We start from the raw sequence: 15,709 nt of genomic DNA on the forward strand, positions 1-15,709 counted from the left end.
GACCTCCTGCTAATATAAATGTGTGTTATTTGTTTTGCACACATGTCAAAGTAATTATGCACTTGGTAGGCCATGTGGATTTTATGGTCATAAAATAGAGATCATGCAGAGGAAGGCAGGAGGGGGTTGGGAGCATTCCAGCACATTGTGTTTGAATACCGTGACCTAGACTTGGTCCAGATAGTGTGTGTGTGTGTAGAGAGCCCAGAGTTACTGCTTCACAGTTGTGATGAGTAAACTCTCAGCTCATGTCTGAACTGTTCTGTTCTTGTAAAACCACTTTTATCCTGCATTTAATCTAGGACACTGGTGAACGGTTTTATTTTGTTTTCACCACTTTGTTTTTTATTCTGTGTAAATGCCTGAACCTGTTATAATGATCTTGTCTTTGAGCAGCTGACATTAGATGAATTCACACTGTGCCAGTCAGAGAGAGTTCATTGTGGGTTTTAGATGTGCATTTCCTTTATGTCCTCACATTACCTAGAACTTTCACAGACTGTCTACCTCAGTGTGTGTTTCTTAATGTGTGTTGTCAAGGCAGGGATTTGGTAAAACCGGAAAAACCAAAGTGTATTTGGCACACTGTAATGAGTGATGTTTTCCAGTGTTGCATAATCTTCCGGTGATGATCCGTTGGTTTCCCAGAAGGAGGCCATACTTGAAATTTTGCCACAATATTTCCCAGCCCTATACAAACACACACACACACACAGTTCTTGTAAAAAGAAAACATAACCTCTCACTGACACCCGTGCCAGAAGAGACACACATGCCTCCCACCTTTGCTGTGGAGTTTCCCAGTTTAGTTGGACTTCACCCTGAGCCATGGGAGGGGATGGGCCAATACAAAACTGACTCAAGACTGAAAAATCTGGCAGTCTAGAGAGTAATGAGTTAGTAGAATGGACTCATGGGCTTGAGGGGCAGACAGCTGATTTGCTGACATTTTTTCCAGAAGCACCCAGAAGAGCTGTTACTTTGAAGACTATTATTTTGTTACATCTGCCTTGAATCTGGACACATTACTCAGTCATATTCCAGTTCAGCTGTCCAGCTTTGACAGAAAACCTGGTGTTTTGTTCACAGGAGATATCTTCCCTGTTTGTGTCAGACTGTAGCCTTGTCGGCTGACAGACTGAGCAGCATGTCAAAGGAGGTGAAGGCAGAGAGCGTGTCGCTGTGTCCTCTGGGCACGGCAGCTGCCCCTGAGCAGGAGCCACTGTGTATCTTTGGGACGGGGGACTTTGGGCGCTCTCTGGGCCAGCGTCTGCTCCAGTCTGGCTACAGGGTGGTGTACGGCAGCCGCAGACCTCACAGCTGTGGCGCCCTGCCTCAGGGAGCTCAGGTAAAACATTGCATGACGTCTTCTTAAACTCTGGAATTCAACTTTTTTCCCAGCTTTGTTTGATGATTGTTGCTGATGTAATTGACAGTAGATACTTCAAAACGCGTGTTGCATGATGATCCTGAACCCGCTCAAATAAGTGTGTTGATAAAAGTGTTCGGAAAAAAGAAACAGTTGTTACCAGGCGTTGAAAGTTGACTGAGCTAAACAAGGTCACTGATAATGTGTGTGTGCTTGTGTGTCTGCACATGCTGCCGTGCATAACGAGTGAACTATCACTGAACATGGTGAGCCAGTAATTAGCAAATGTGTTGCCACATGTAATGTGACAATAGTGCTGTGTGTGTGTTGTGCAGGTGATGAGCCATGCGGCAGCAGCCCAGTCAGCCAGTCTGGTCATTCTTTGTGTTCACAGAGAACACTATGACTTCCTGGAGACACTTGCACCTCAACTCAGGGGGAAGGTACTTTGTTGCACAGTCAGATGCCTTTGTGTAACAAAGCAGTTGCTTAATTTCTAACTTTTCATCCACTCTGCTGATTTCATTGATTGGAAGGTGTTGGTGGACGTCAGCAACAACCTCAAGAAGAATCTATACCCAGAGGCCAATGCTGAGTACCTTCACAGGTAAGAGGAAATTAGGCAACGATGTAGTTACCTAAAATACTGGGAGATCTCATGGACCATGTGGTTTGAACCAACGCCTGATACCAACAACGGGCGTAACATGAAGCAAAACAGAGTTTGTTTTTTGTTGTCCAGGCTGATCCCTGGAGCTCATGTGGTGAAAGCTTTTAACACCTTGTCTGCCTGGGCCCTGCAGAATGGACCCTCAGATGCCAATAGACAGGTACTGAATGTTGTCGGTTTGTGATGTTCTGTTTCCAATCAGATTTGTAAAAAAAAAAGATCTTTTAGTTGGCAAAGTATATTTGATACTTGCTCAAATTAAAAAAAACAAATTGGGGTTTCTTCTTCTGCTATTTAGGGATGCATGTTTTTTTTTTCTGATGATGACATTTTGGAATTAAACTATTCAGTGTTGCTTGTCAAATTCTTCTTCCACTGCAGAACTACAAGCATTTTACAATTCTCTGATGTGTTCACACAGTGGGGTGTTGACCAACAAGTTAAAAATAATAGTCTCTGTCAGAAAGGAAAGCATTTCAGTCCAAATTATATTATTAACTCCTTTTGAAGTTTTGATCAAACCAAATCCAAGTAAAAGAAGCCAAATCTAAGGAGTCAGCCTTATGTCTTTGCTGTGAATGCCATCTCTGATGTATCCTTGAATCAATTAACTCCACAGACTCTCTTAGATCTCAGCTTCCCATCACGTGCTTTGCTTTCGTGCTCTGTACTGCAAAGCTCCAACATATGTGGGTTTTTCTGTTTCATTTTGATCTGGGTGTGCAATCCCAGAGGAACGTAAAAACCACACAGGAGAGAGTGTATGTGTTGCGGGGAGCATGTGTTTATGTATTGGGGTGTGTTGGTGTATTTGGAGCACATTTAGCAACATCACATAGGTGTTGATTTAGCAATGTTGTTAGTTTTTACCTGCTTTCTTCAACTAAATTTAGCATTTTATACAGGACACTACAGAATCTACCAGCACTTTTATGTTCAATCCTCTGGAGTCAAAACCATCCTTTCATCATTATATGTGCAAATGCATAAACATACATAAATATAAAATAATGAAGACATACTCCTCACATAGGGCATTTCAAGTTCTTTAATGGATGTTTTCAATGCTCCAGGTGTACCTGTGTGGAAACAGTGCTGAGGCAAAGCAGGCAGTAGCAGAGATGGCCACCAAACTGGGCTTCACTGTTCTGGACAGAGGGTCTTTGGCTGCAGCCAGAGAGCTGGAGGACTTCCCCCTGCAGCTGTTCCCAGAGTGGAGGCTGCCACTACGCCTGGCCATTGGCCTCACAGCCTTCTTCTTCCTCTATGTGGTCATGAGAGATGTCGTCTATGCATATGTCGTACAGCAGAAAGACATCTCCTTCAGAATCATGGTGTCCCTGGCCAACAAGGTAAAGACGTTTATTGTCTTGTAAATTAGCATTTGTTCCTCCATGGTGCATGTTATCTTCACGGTAACCACCTCTGTGTTTATCTTCCAGGTCTGTCCCATTGTGTCTCTCATCATGCTGTCTCTGTGTTACCTGCCTGGTGTTATCGCTGCCTTCCTTCAGCTCTACAGAGGAACCAAGTACAGGTCAGAAATCAAAACAGGATGGACTGATATTTACAGTCTGCACAGACGTGTACAATTTCCAATATATTTTGAATATTGCATCATACAAAATGTGTTTGTTTCAGGCGTTTCCCTGACTGGTTGGATCGCTGGATGCTGTGCAGGAAACAGCTGGGACTGCTAGCACTTGGCTTTGCTTCTCTACATGTGCTCTACACGCTCATCATCCCCATAAGGTATGTAGCAGGTGCACACATCCTCCCACTCCTTCATTCAATATATCGGTTCTATTATCCTATTAAATCAAATTAAACCAAAACAAGTAATGACAGCTCTGAACTTGGAAGTACATGTACATGTAACTTTAACTACACCTAGCTAAAACTAATGCAGTCTAATAAATTAATTCTGCCTTTATGAAGGTTTTAATATTTAGTTTGTGTTGAAAGTGGTTACAGGGCTGCTGTATTAGACTGCCTTACATTTATCTGGGTGTACCTAATGACCTGTCATCTGAGTGACCTGGCAAATAGTAGGGTAATTATATGGCATAATAATAGCCCACACAGGTGTTAACAGCATATGTAACCATACAATTCTGAGAATTAGCCTTAAGTGTCTTAGAAATACCTAAATAAACGTACAGGGACTCCTGTTATAGAAAAGTCCATTATCAGAAGAAAAGGCATGATTGCTGACGGCTAAAAATCTATTATTGCTTGATGAGCTGGAAAAGAAGACGTCAAACAGTAGAAAGAAATAAAGAAGTTTGACAAGACCTATAGAAAGAACGAATTAAAGAAAGACAGAACAATGTACAGAAGTAATGAGAAAAATCACACAGGAAAGAGTTGGAGGGATTTTGATTGGCTGTTGCCAAGATGAAGCATGAATGTTCATTCTGGACCTTGGAAACAGTGGTTTCTTTACTCAAGGTCAACTTTTGGTTGGCTTTTTCAGAGCTTTTAATCACATCTCACTGTCCTCCTCAGTGGATGGAGCATAGAACAACAGTGAAATAACGCAAGTAGTAGTAGCAAGATGAGTAGAGGTGCTCAGTCTTTTAGAAGCACTTAACTGAGGTGCAAAGTTAAGGTTTAAATTAATTGTGGTTGTGTACTAAAATATACTGTATGGAAAAACAAATAACCATAAAAAGAAGGAATAGGAGAAAAATATGACAGAAGGAAGGAGCTGTCTGACACAGATCTGTTCATTGTAGAGACTAATAGCACACAAAAAGACAATTTAAACCATAAGTGCCTACAAGATCTTTGAATTTATGGCCACTAAAGAAGATGCCATAAAGAAAGTGCAGCTAAATTACCAAACATTGGGAGTTATAATGTGTTGTGGTAACTGCTACCTCAGTTATGCAACAGTGTTAGGTCTACCTGAACTTTCCTGATTTTTCTCTAAAACGTTTTGTCATTTTCATCCCCAGATATTATGTGAGATTCAAGATTGCTGCACACACCATCTCACAGGTAAGACAGCCATCTTGAAAACAAGGTAGTCTGATAAATTCAAAGCCTTGCCTTTGCATAAAAAAAAAATACTTGTCTTGTTTACTGTCACTTTAAGATCAAGGAGAACAAAACGTCAGAGTTTGACACCAACATTGCCTGGCGTAGTGACTCTTACCTCGCCATGGGGATTCTGGGATTTGGCCTGTATGTCCTGTTGGGAATATCCTCTCTCCCCTCCGTCAGCAATGCTCTCAGCTGGAGAGAGTTCAGCTTCATACAGGTGGATACTGGCATGTGTGTCTGAGTCATATGATATGTGGGATGGATGTTTTAGAGTGTGTGAGCTTCAGTGTGTCCGCACATTCACAGTGACAAATTATGGACACAGAATACTGAGCTCCTCTTTAGCTGTGCAGGATGCTGTGCAGCCCATCAAAGTTTGGCTGAATCCCTACATCCTGTTTACTGTTAACTGGCGGTCTCTGGAGGAATGAGACTGTGGGATATTTTTTTTTTAACAGTCTCCAGTGGTGCTGGCACTGTGGTCTCCTAAGCAATCTGTCCAACAGCTTTTCCCTTATGCATATGTTGGTGTTTGTGCCTGTGTGTGTTTTTACAGGAATTATTAAATAACAGATTGTATAGTTATTGCCTTGATCAGCCCACAAATTAAGGAGGCACACGTGTGTATACTATCCACTTAGATTTGACTTTAACAAAATGAAAGATAAAAAAGGACTTCACACCTTTTGTAGCCAACAGATTTGGCACTCTTAGCCCACAAAAAGGAGTGGCAGACAAGCACACTGCTGGCCATTTTAGAGCCATTTCTATGATATTTCATGAGCCAGCTTCTGATAAAATGAATACAAACAAGCTCATTGGGAAATTTCATTTTTGGACAACTGATTATTTCACCTCTACACTGTGGCCTTGAAAAACTGTAAATGACACCCAGATTGATGATTCAGTTAACACAGAGATACATGCTCGCAATATTAAATAGGCTCCGTAGGTACCCACTCACAATGTGCCCGCTGGAGATATTTTAAAGTGCGTTATGAAATGTGTACTGCCACGACAGTGTTGCACCTGTTTATGCTCTGGGCTGCTGAGGTTCAGTTAGTGTGGAACTTTACAGAGAGGCTACTGGACCTTTAAGGAATGTGGATACTGGCAGAATCACTGCTACGATCTTCACATCATGTTCATTAGCCAAGATTCAAGCTATGACTGATGAGGATGACTCTGTGTGCTCCAGCCCAGACTGAAAATAGTTGCGTGGGCCAGATAACTGTTTCCAACATCCTGTCGGAAGTAATCTGTTGAAAGTGTGTTTGTGATGTTTCCATGCCTCACCGCTAAATATTATATAGTTTTAACTTCGACACAAATGTTTACCTTTTTCCCCCCACTTTGACCAAAGATAATGAAATCGTCCTCACTACAGGGAACAAACTCATTCATAAATGTAACTGGGTCATGTCAAGCTCATTTTCTCATTCCACACCCCTCCCTGTTACTCCAGCCCAAATTAGAGCAGCGCTTTAAATGTTAAGTTATTCATCAAATGTAATTTGGGGGGCATACATTATCCTTGGCCACAGTCTTTAGGTTTTGTTCATGTGTATGGAAAGAATCCACGTGCCCGTACATTTGCAAGTGTGTATGCGCGTCTATGTGTATGCACGGTTTCTACTCTGTGTACAGTAGTTGAATTATCACTATGTACCATTATGTACATCTGTGCACACAAAGTAGACGAGTGTGTGCACATGTGTAGGTCAAAAGCTTGTCTCTGTAAAGGTCAGTGTATCACACTCCAGCTTACTGAGCCTATTACGCAGTGATTAGCTCTGTTTATCAATGCAAGTGTAACTATGTGAATCTGTGAATGTGCACATATACTCAGTGAGTGTAAAGGTATGTGTCTAAATTTGTTTTTCTCTCTTTCAGTCCAAGCTGGGATACCTGACGCTTTTCTTCTGTACCTTTCACACCTACCTGTACGGCTGGAACCGTTTCCTTTATCCTTCCTCCTACAAATGGTACACTCCTCCGGCCTTCATGCTCTCTCTGGTGGTACCTTCTGTGGTGATGGTGCTCAAGCTGCTGCTCCTCCTGCCCTGTGTGGACCGCAGCCTCACCCGCATCCGACAGGGCTGGGAGAGGATGAATCCAGAGGAAGACAGTGAGAAATCTCTGCTAACATAGGACTATCACAATAACAGGCGCAAAAACAATTGTATACACAGAAAACGCAGGCACAGGGATACTGCAGACACCGCATTGACTTGTTCCAAGAGCTCTTTTATCAGGTGACCCCAGCTCATGGATCCAAAACTAAACAATCACACCTATTGTTCGGCTCTCTATTGTCAGCAAAAACAACAGAGAGGTTTTCATCAGTTATACAAATACCTTGGACTAGCATAGAGAATCATAGACACATGCATTGAAACAGCTGTACTGCATTTTAATGTTACTTTGTAAGGTCTTTTTTCCTCTGGAGTTTAATAACTACAGTAAACTCATGTGCTTCCAGTACTGTTACAGACTCTAACTCGGAGATGGTTGACTTTGCTGTATTTCCTTTAACATCAGCTGTTTGACCAATTCTTAAACCTTCATCTATGGTATATGGCAGCTTATGTTTATTGGATTTACTTTGTATTTGTTTTTCTGTGAATTTTGGATTTGGTTCTCCCTGCTTTGCTTTTGTTCTTCCTTTTGTTCCTATATGTCAAGTGTAACCACAGTGAAATCCTTTTCATTATAAACTTAAGTGTAACTAAACAGCATTATTGTCTTGTCTCTCCTCTCTCCCATATATATATCTCAGCTCAGTCAAAGTCAAAGTTTTTCCCTGCTGAGTCGAGTGTGCTCTGTCTAGTCGTCTCGGTCTGATCCCTCTCCAGGGTTCATCCCTCTGGCTGATCTGATGCCGTTTTCCAGGAAACATTCGCTCTGAGCTGCAGGCTTCTCCCCAGTCACTACTGGATCTCATCACATCAGTGGGGAGAGGAGAGCACACTCCTCCATCACTGAAGTCCTCTGCAGAGAGGGTATAATATTTGGATGTGACAGTACAGATAGGCCCTTGATGTCGTGTGCTGCAGAAAGTCATTTTAGTTGATTGTGAAGGGAGTGAAGAAAGTATAGAACTCAGATGACTGGTAGTTGCTAATGACTTATGATCAAGCATTAATCTATAAACATTGACAAGTAGACATGTACACATGCAGTATGTTGTCATAAATGCATACAACAACACAGGGCACACACACACACACACACACACACACACACACACACACACACACACACACACACAAACAAACAAACACACACCTCTATAATGTAGGAAGATAAAGAAAGGAAATAGATAGAAAGAAGTAAAGGAAAAAATAGTTTTACAAAACTATTCGTTACATGTTTTTAATCACCGTAAAAACAAATGTTAATAATCTAAAGAATGATTATTACATTTTGTAAATGATGTTGAGGAGTTTTTTCCTACTTAAGGAAATGCCTTGACAAAGAACCAGCTGCTATAAATTGTGAGATCTTAAATTGGAAAGGAATATGAATAAATAAATACTCTATATGTATATATCGTATAGTACAGTGTCTTTTAGTTTGGCAGGTCAGAGTGAGTGAAGGAAGAGATTGAAGGGTCAGAAATTATATCACACATGGGGAGGATGGGTTTGATAATTATGCACTGATGTGACACAACTGAAAGACACTAGAAGCGCAATGGTGGAGATGCTGAGGTGTACCATGCTAATACATTCCTGAAAAGGTAAGTCGTTTGATGTGTTATTTTGGACTATTTAACTATTTGGGAAATTTGCCATCCACCCTTTTACAGATAAAGATAAAACCTATAGTGCCTCAACAGAAGAGCCCCTCAGCCAGACAGCTACTATCACCACCAGCTTCACAAGAGGATGTTGTGTTGCTTTGGTTATGTTTTCAAATGTCCTGCATTTGCCAAATGTTTTGTTGTAAGCCTCGGTCATCCATCTTTGTTATCATTTTTTTTAAGAAGATCTATATTTTACACATGAGATTTGTTAGATTTGTCACTTTGAGTTGCAGGACATCCTTCGGTGCAACTCTTGTCATTTTTTGTCATCTCTCATGTGCACAGCAGTTATGTTGTAGCCCATGGATTGTTAGTACTTAGATATATTCTAAAAAATGCATTTATAACGATGAATGATGAAAAACGATGAATAATGTGAATATTTTAAGTTTGTTGTCTGTAGCCCTGATCATGTGCTCTCTAGTACTGACAACACAGCACCAGGAAAGATTTGAAAAATACAGAACATGATATTTCAACATGAGCGTGATCTTTCAACATGAATTCTGCTGAATTAACAGAAATTATGGGATAACGGTTTTGACAACAGCAGAGACAGCACAGAAACAGTACAGAAAGACATCATAAACAGACAGTAAGGAGGAAGCAGCAAGAGTATATGAAACCATATTTCCTGTTGCACACAAAATCCTGCCAGGCTTTAAGGTAAGAGCACAACATGATGCGCACTGAAAAATAGAGAAATTGACTTTTTTTTTCACTTTTCTGTCTCTATGGTATATTGTAGCAGACCAAAGCACATATCAGTACATTACTTTGTAGTCCATTACACAGTGGCATTGTAAGTATTAGTAGCAGTACGAAAATATTGAATTTATTGAATAAAACTTTGTGTCTTTTTATCTTTGAATTAGATGCAGTTTTTGCTTCCCCTGGTGATGCTGACAGCATGTGCTGCAAGTCCTCAAGGTAAAAAATATATTCTTTATTTAACAAAGGGAGTACCAAAAGGAAACGCCTCAATAAAGTTGCATGCAAGTGTAGAGAGTTTATAGGAGTTTGTTGTCTTTTGCTTTTATGTTTACCTTTATGTTAAGGTATGAAAACATCTAATTCAACAGGATGAAACAAAAACAAATATATGTGATATATATATTTTATTATATCAATGACAGACTTTATTGTATGACTAAATCACTGATGCTGTCTACAGGCATACATATACATATATACATACATATATTCTCTTCGTCTTAACATAAAAAAGAATTGTTTAAATGTTTAAACTTAAATTCCAGTACTAGTAAAACTTAGAGACGTGTCAGTTTTCAGTATAAGTCCGTTTTGTTACCAAAACAAAGTACAGTATAATATGTAGGATATTTTGTTGTAAAACCTAAATGTTTTATGCTTTTCCCATAACAACAACATACACAATTGACTTTTATGCTTACAGACAAAACAATTTAATCTATGCTAAAAACCAGCTGTAAATTAATAAATTATCTCCACTAATTATTTTATTTTTGTTCCTGCTGTATAATTAATTCCTTATGTGATTTACATGAACGTTTGATCTCAAATTGATCCCTCTCTCTGTTTTTTTTTTTAGATCTCGCTGGTAAAATGTTTATCTTCCCAAAAGAAACCAACACAGCTCATGTGCAACTGATTACATCAAGACGGGATTTCAGTGCTGTAACTGTCTGTCTCAGGTAAATGTTAAATATCAAATATAATGATTTAAAGAACCCACTGTAACGCTGACTGAATGGGCAGAATACATGATCATATCTTTACAATGCCTACAGGGTAATTACAGACCTCTACAGAGACCACAGTCTTTTCTCTCTGGCCACATCTGCTGCTGACAATGACTTCCTGATCTTCTGGACTTTTGCAAATGAGGAAATGAGGATCTTTAGCAGAAACATTGAGGGATCGTTTGGAGGGATGGACTACAAGTTGAACAAGTGGCACTCTATTTGTTCCACATGGGACTCTGCATCTGGTCTGGTGCAGCTGTGGTTTGATGGACAACCTTCAATGAAGAAATTTGTCAGCTCTGGGTCAAACATCAGAGGCTCCACTATAATTATCTTAGGCCAGGTACACTTTTATTGATGTACCGTGTGTCTCTATTGTATAAGTTAGATAGAAGTCACAAATATTGTCAATATTAATGCTATTTATCTCTATCTCTACAGGAGCAAGATTCCCACGGTGGGAGGTTTGACCTGAAGCAGTCTTTCGTTGGCATGATGTCTGATGTCCACATGTGGGACTACATCCTCTCCCCCTGTGAGATCCAGAACTACATGGATGATCTAAACTTCACTCCAGGTAATGTGCTCAACTGGAGCGCGCTGGAGTTTCGGATCACAGACAGAGTGCTGATCGAAGACAAGCAGAAGACCTGTAACTTTTGAAGCAAAACGATCAATGTCTTGCATATTCAGGTTTTCTGTAATTTTATGTCCAATAAAATGATTTTGGGATATAAATAAATGTCATCATTTGTCTTAAATCATTTCTTATACATTAAGTGATATTTTATGTATCCCCTTCTTCCCTGTTTTACATAAACAATTCACAAAATTCTAATAATACTTTTGTTGTAACATTAAAGGGCTGAAAGTTTTTTTTTTGCTTACCAGCGGTGGGTGAGGGTATGTTCAGTGCACCATGATGGTGTAGTTAGACAATTTCACGCTAAAACAAGTACCAAAATTGCACTGCACTGCCTTATCTGAATAAACAGCCTCAGTCCACCCCACCTTGGCGCAAGCAGGTTTGCCAGGAAAACACCAAACAAGCGCAAGCTCAAGGAAATACACAACTGCCAAATGAAAACTGCATTGCTACTGCATTTGGTCTACTGCTGACTTTGACATGGCATTAAAGATACCCATAATACCTTAAAGTGAGAGAACAGAAAGGCCCTTGTTGTTGTAAAGTGTCATGTCATCAAGAAAGCATGGAAGCGACACCTATGATATCATATCATATGATAACTGATGGGTGTTACATTTAGTCTGTGTGTACAGATCAATAGCTGATGCATGTGCAAACAAGGATCACTGCATTCAAAAAACGCGCGCGCACACACACACACACACACACACACACACACACACACACACACAGTTGTTTACAAAGTATTTCATAAAATACTGTACATTCAATTTATAGTATGAGGACTGACACAATTATTTAGATAGAATATTTCATATTTCTTACTTCAATGAATCATAATTTCTGAACAAATGATGGACACATGCAGGCCTACTTCACTTCAGCTTTATGGAGTACCTCATGATAGTGTTGAGAGCCTGCTGTTTGCCATGTTCATTTGCAGTACAGAACCACAAAGATGACCTGCAGTGTGAATTCAGTTGACTCAGTAGAAAGCACTGTGTATGGGTTAAAGCCTTTTCACAATTCAGGAAGCCAAGAAAAAAAAATGTAGAAGTAGATAAAGGAAGGAAACACACAGACAGAAATGGGGAAGCAGTAAGTGTACAAATCTCACAATCCTCTTCACTGCTGAGCACAAAGTCCAGACAGATTTCAAGGTAAGATCTGCACATGTGAAACTGAAAAATATAGGAATTTAAAGTGATTGTATTGTATGTTATCTATATTATGTTAAATATGTTGTATGTTTTTTTTTACTTTTTTCACCTGAGTTGTTTATTGTAGCAGTCCAAGACAAACAACAGTACATTGATTTGTAGTTTTTACATACAGTAATACAGTATTAGCAGCAACTCAAAGGTCTTGGATCAAAAATACAAAGAGTGTTTTCCATGGTGTCATTTTGTCTTATTGTCTCTTGTATTAGATGAAGTTTATGCTGTTGCTGTTGATGCTGACAGGCTGTGCTGCAACTCCTCTAGGTAAAAAAGAAAACAAAAAAAAGAATTTAGGGGGGAATACCAAAAGGAAAATGTAAAGTTGCATGCAAGTGCAGGCAGTTTGTAGTAGAGTTTGTTTCCATTTACCTTTAAACTTACTTACTACACACCTGGCATGCAATACTCCTTTAGCTAATTTTGTAAATGAATGAATGTGAATTCTTGCCTATTTACCTAAATTACCAATGTTGTCTTTAGGCATATGTCCACTATATTTGTCATAATAATTTTATTCTTTCCTATTTCGGTATGTGGATGTGCTTATATATAATTTTCAGCTAACATGTTTCTTATACAGAATCACCAAAATTACTTGGTTGCATAACTGATTGTGAAATTGTGTAATTCTGTACATTTGCTTGACTTAACAAAACACTGGTGCTCATTCCACTAGATCAGGAACTAATTACTCTATTTGCAGAAGAAAATTACCTACGTGTCACTTGTGAACTTGTGAAAAACAGTAAACAAATCAAAAAGCTAAGTGCAGTATCAAAAAGGCTGTTATTAACCATAAATAGTGTCTCTCTTTGTATAAGATTTTTTATAGATTTAGACTACCTAGCAAGTACTTCCTTCCTCAAAGTTTTCTTTAAAAGCTTTTTTCCTGTAACATGAATTTCACCCAGAGTACACAGTAAATTCACCATGTGTTAAAGTGTTTACCACAATTTATGTATTATAATGATAATAATTTATGTAGTTAGTATAATGAATTCAGTCAACTTTCAGAATCACCTGATGGACGAAAATGATGCCTCTCTCTTCTCTCTCTCAGATCTGTCAGGTAAAATGTTCACCTTCCCACAGCAAACCAACACAGCTTATGTGAAGCTGAACACATCAAGACAGGATTTTAGCACTGTCACTGTCTGTCACAGGTAGAACTCAATGTGCAAAATGTCCACTGTATCTCTGCCTGTGAAAAGAATCATGAATGCTAATATCTTTGTGATGCCTACAGGTCCTTCACAGACCTCAAAAGAGATCACATCCTTTTCTCTATGGCCACGCCCACTAATGCCAATAGCTTCCTGATTTTCTGGGACGAGACAAATAAGGAGATGGAGCCCCACATCAAGGATAAAAAGTCAGAATTCCGAGGGCAGGACTACAAGCCGAACATGTGGCACTCTATTTGTACCACATGGGACTCTGTGACCGGACTGGTGCAGCTGTGGTTTGATGGACTTCCTTCAATTAAGAAATTTGCCAACTCTGGATCGAACATCAGTGGACCCATTATAATTATCTTAGGACAGGTACAGTTGTATCAATAAGCATCATAGTTAAAGGTCAACAAATGCTGCATATTTGATTTATTGTGTGCATCTCTAATATTAAGATTTCACTACAATTTAGCTTTTATTTACTGTATCTCAAACCTCTGCAATCTCTACAGGAGCAGGATTCCCACGGTGGGGGGTTTGACCTGAAGCAGTCTTTCGTTGGCATGATGTCTGATGTCCACATGTGGGACTACATCCTCTCCCCCTGTGAGATCCACAGCTACATGGATGAACTTAACTTCACTCCAGGGAATGTGCTGAACTGGAGGGCGCTGGAGTTCCAGATTATGGACAGAGTGCTGACAGAAGATAAACTAATGACCTGTCATTAAACTGTGAAACAATACCATCGATATTTTAGAAAGTCAAAAATCACATGTTCTCTGCTTTTATGTCCAATGTAAAATGTTACAATGTCAGCATTTTATGTTAAATCTGTGGTTATTAAAGGATAGGTTCTGATTTATCTTAATACAATAATCACATGAAAGAGTTATTTTGGTCTTTCTGATCATTTCACCTGTCCGTACCATGAAGAGATCTCATGCTAACATAACTGTGCTGTAGCGGATGGGGGACAAAATCAAATCAAGTGGGGTTTGACACCATCTTTTTCACTAAAGTTGTTCTGCGAAGGTGTTGCTTCACAGCCAGTATGGAGAGGAAGAATGATTATGGTTATCCATAACTCTCTCAACGTGCATGTAAGTTGTAATGGCTCAAGGAAAACAGTTGTTGACCCAAATGCACAACGTACAGGCAGTAAAAGTAAAATAAAAGCTAAAAGGTGTAATAAAAGCTGAGTTTACCGTGTTGTTGAACACAAAAATGTGTTCAGGCAGTAAAGAATGACATGAGAGAAATGCTGGGGTGCTATGGCAGGGAACAATACCGAAAGGGGGCATGCACATATAACAGCGAGCTGAGGAGGAAACTGGGAGTAGGTGTGCACATGGGTGTGGAGATCAGGTGATGTAGAAAGGCAGAGACACACCCGAGACAATTGCTGGACAGGCAGGGAAGGGTAGGATCTGAAATAACAGGAAGTAGACTGGCAGACGAGCAACAGCTTGTCTCAAGACTTCATAAAATCCAAACCTATCCTTTTGCTTGCAAGTATTATGTATTATCTTAGATTACCTATATCTTTAGCAATAATGTAGCTTTAAAATAAAAAAAGAGAAGTGCAGAACGCGCATGGATTTACTGCGAGAGCATCTCACTCAGCAGCATGTTACAACACGCAGCTGACAGGGAGATGCATAGTTCTTCATTAAATGTCAGTCTGCAATCTGTGTGTCCAATTGATTATGGTCGCTAACATTATTTCCTGGTCTGTTTTCATTTCCTGGCTTGTCAAGCTGTAAAATTCATCACCAGAGAGGAGTCAAATAAAAACACTGAATCAAATGATCACATGTAATGTGAAAGGAGTCGCTTGTTGTGATTATCCGATGGAGAATTATCACTCTGCATGGCTACCTGCCACATTGTCTTGTTTTTTTCAGACTAAAAGTAAAAGGTGGTGATGTTGCTCCATGCCTTCTGGGTGTGTAAGTAGGTGATTGTTTTTTAACGTGCTGGCCATAACAAATTTATACGGGGATAGTATCAGGGCAGCCCCCCCCACTGGACAAAAATGGATAA

At 39.7% G+C, this 15,709-nt stretch overlaps 3 protein-coding genes across 4 annotated transcripts; all 3 read left to right on the forward strand.

Annotated features, from left to right (window-relative positions):
• The first annotated feature begins 849 nt into the window (after positions 1-849).
• LOC139290828 (metalloreductase STEAP4-like) lies at positions 850-7,817 on the forward strand. Of its 2 annotated transcripts, XM_070912694.1 has the most exons (10): positions 850-1,348; positions 1,705-1,812; positions 1,906-1,976; positions 2,112-2,199; positions 3,113-3,391; positions 3,482-3,576; positions 3,681-3,791; positions 5,000-5,042; positions 5,140-5,304; positions 6,981-7,817. In XM_070912694.1, exons 1-10 carry the CDS (start codon positions 1,148-1,150, stop codon positions 7,236-7,238), a joined length of 1,419 nt encoding a protein of 472 aa, XP_070768795.1. In that variant the 5' UTR covers positions 850-1,147; the 3' UTR covers positions 7,239-7,817. The 2 variants fall into 2 exon arrangements, with proteins under 2 accessions (XP_070768795.1, XP_070768796.1); XM_070912695.1 differs by lacking the exons at positions 3,113-3,391; positions 3,482-3,576; positions 3,681-3,791; positions 5,000-5,042 and having other exon boundaries at positions 2,112-2,208; positions 5,149-5,304.
• A 1,727-nt stretch (positions 7,818-9,544) lies between these two features.
• LOC139290829 (C-reactive protein-like) lies at positions 9,545-11,364 on the forward strand. The gene is made up of 5 exons (XM_070912696.1): positions 9,545-9,561; positions 9,771-9,825; positions 10,469-10,571; positions 10,668-10,965; positions 11,064-11,364. Exons 2-5 carry the CDS (start codon positions 9,771-9,773, stop codon positions 11,283-11,285), a joined length of 678 nt encoding a protein of 225 aa, XP_070768797.1. The 5' UTR covers positions 9,545-9,561; the 3' UTR covers positions 11,286-11,364.
• A 1,050-nt stretch (positions 11,365-12,414) lies between these two features.
• On the forward strand, positions 12,415-15,709 carry LOC139290830 (C-reactive protein-like). The gene is made up of 5 exons (XM_070912697.1): positions 12,415-12,431; positions 12,701-12,755; positions 13,552-13,654; positions 13,738-14,035; positions 14,176-15,709. The coding sequence occupies exons 2-5, from the start codon at positions 12,701-12,703 to the stop codon at positions 14,392-14,394; spliced, it is 675 nt and encodes a 224-aa protein (XP_070768798.1). The 5' UTR covers positions 12,415-12,431; the 3' UTR covers positions 14,395-15,709.

The sequence above is a fragment of the Enoplosus armatus genome, chromosome 9, assembly GCF_043641665.1.
Source record: "Enoplosus armatus isolate fEnoArm2 chromosome 9, fEnoArm2.hap1, whole genome shotgun sequence".
NCBI classification, from domain to species: Eukaryota; Metazoa; Chordata; class Actinopteri; order Centrarchiformes; family Enoplosidae; genus Enoplosus; species Enoplosus armatus.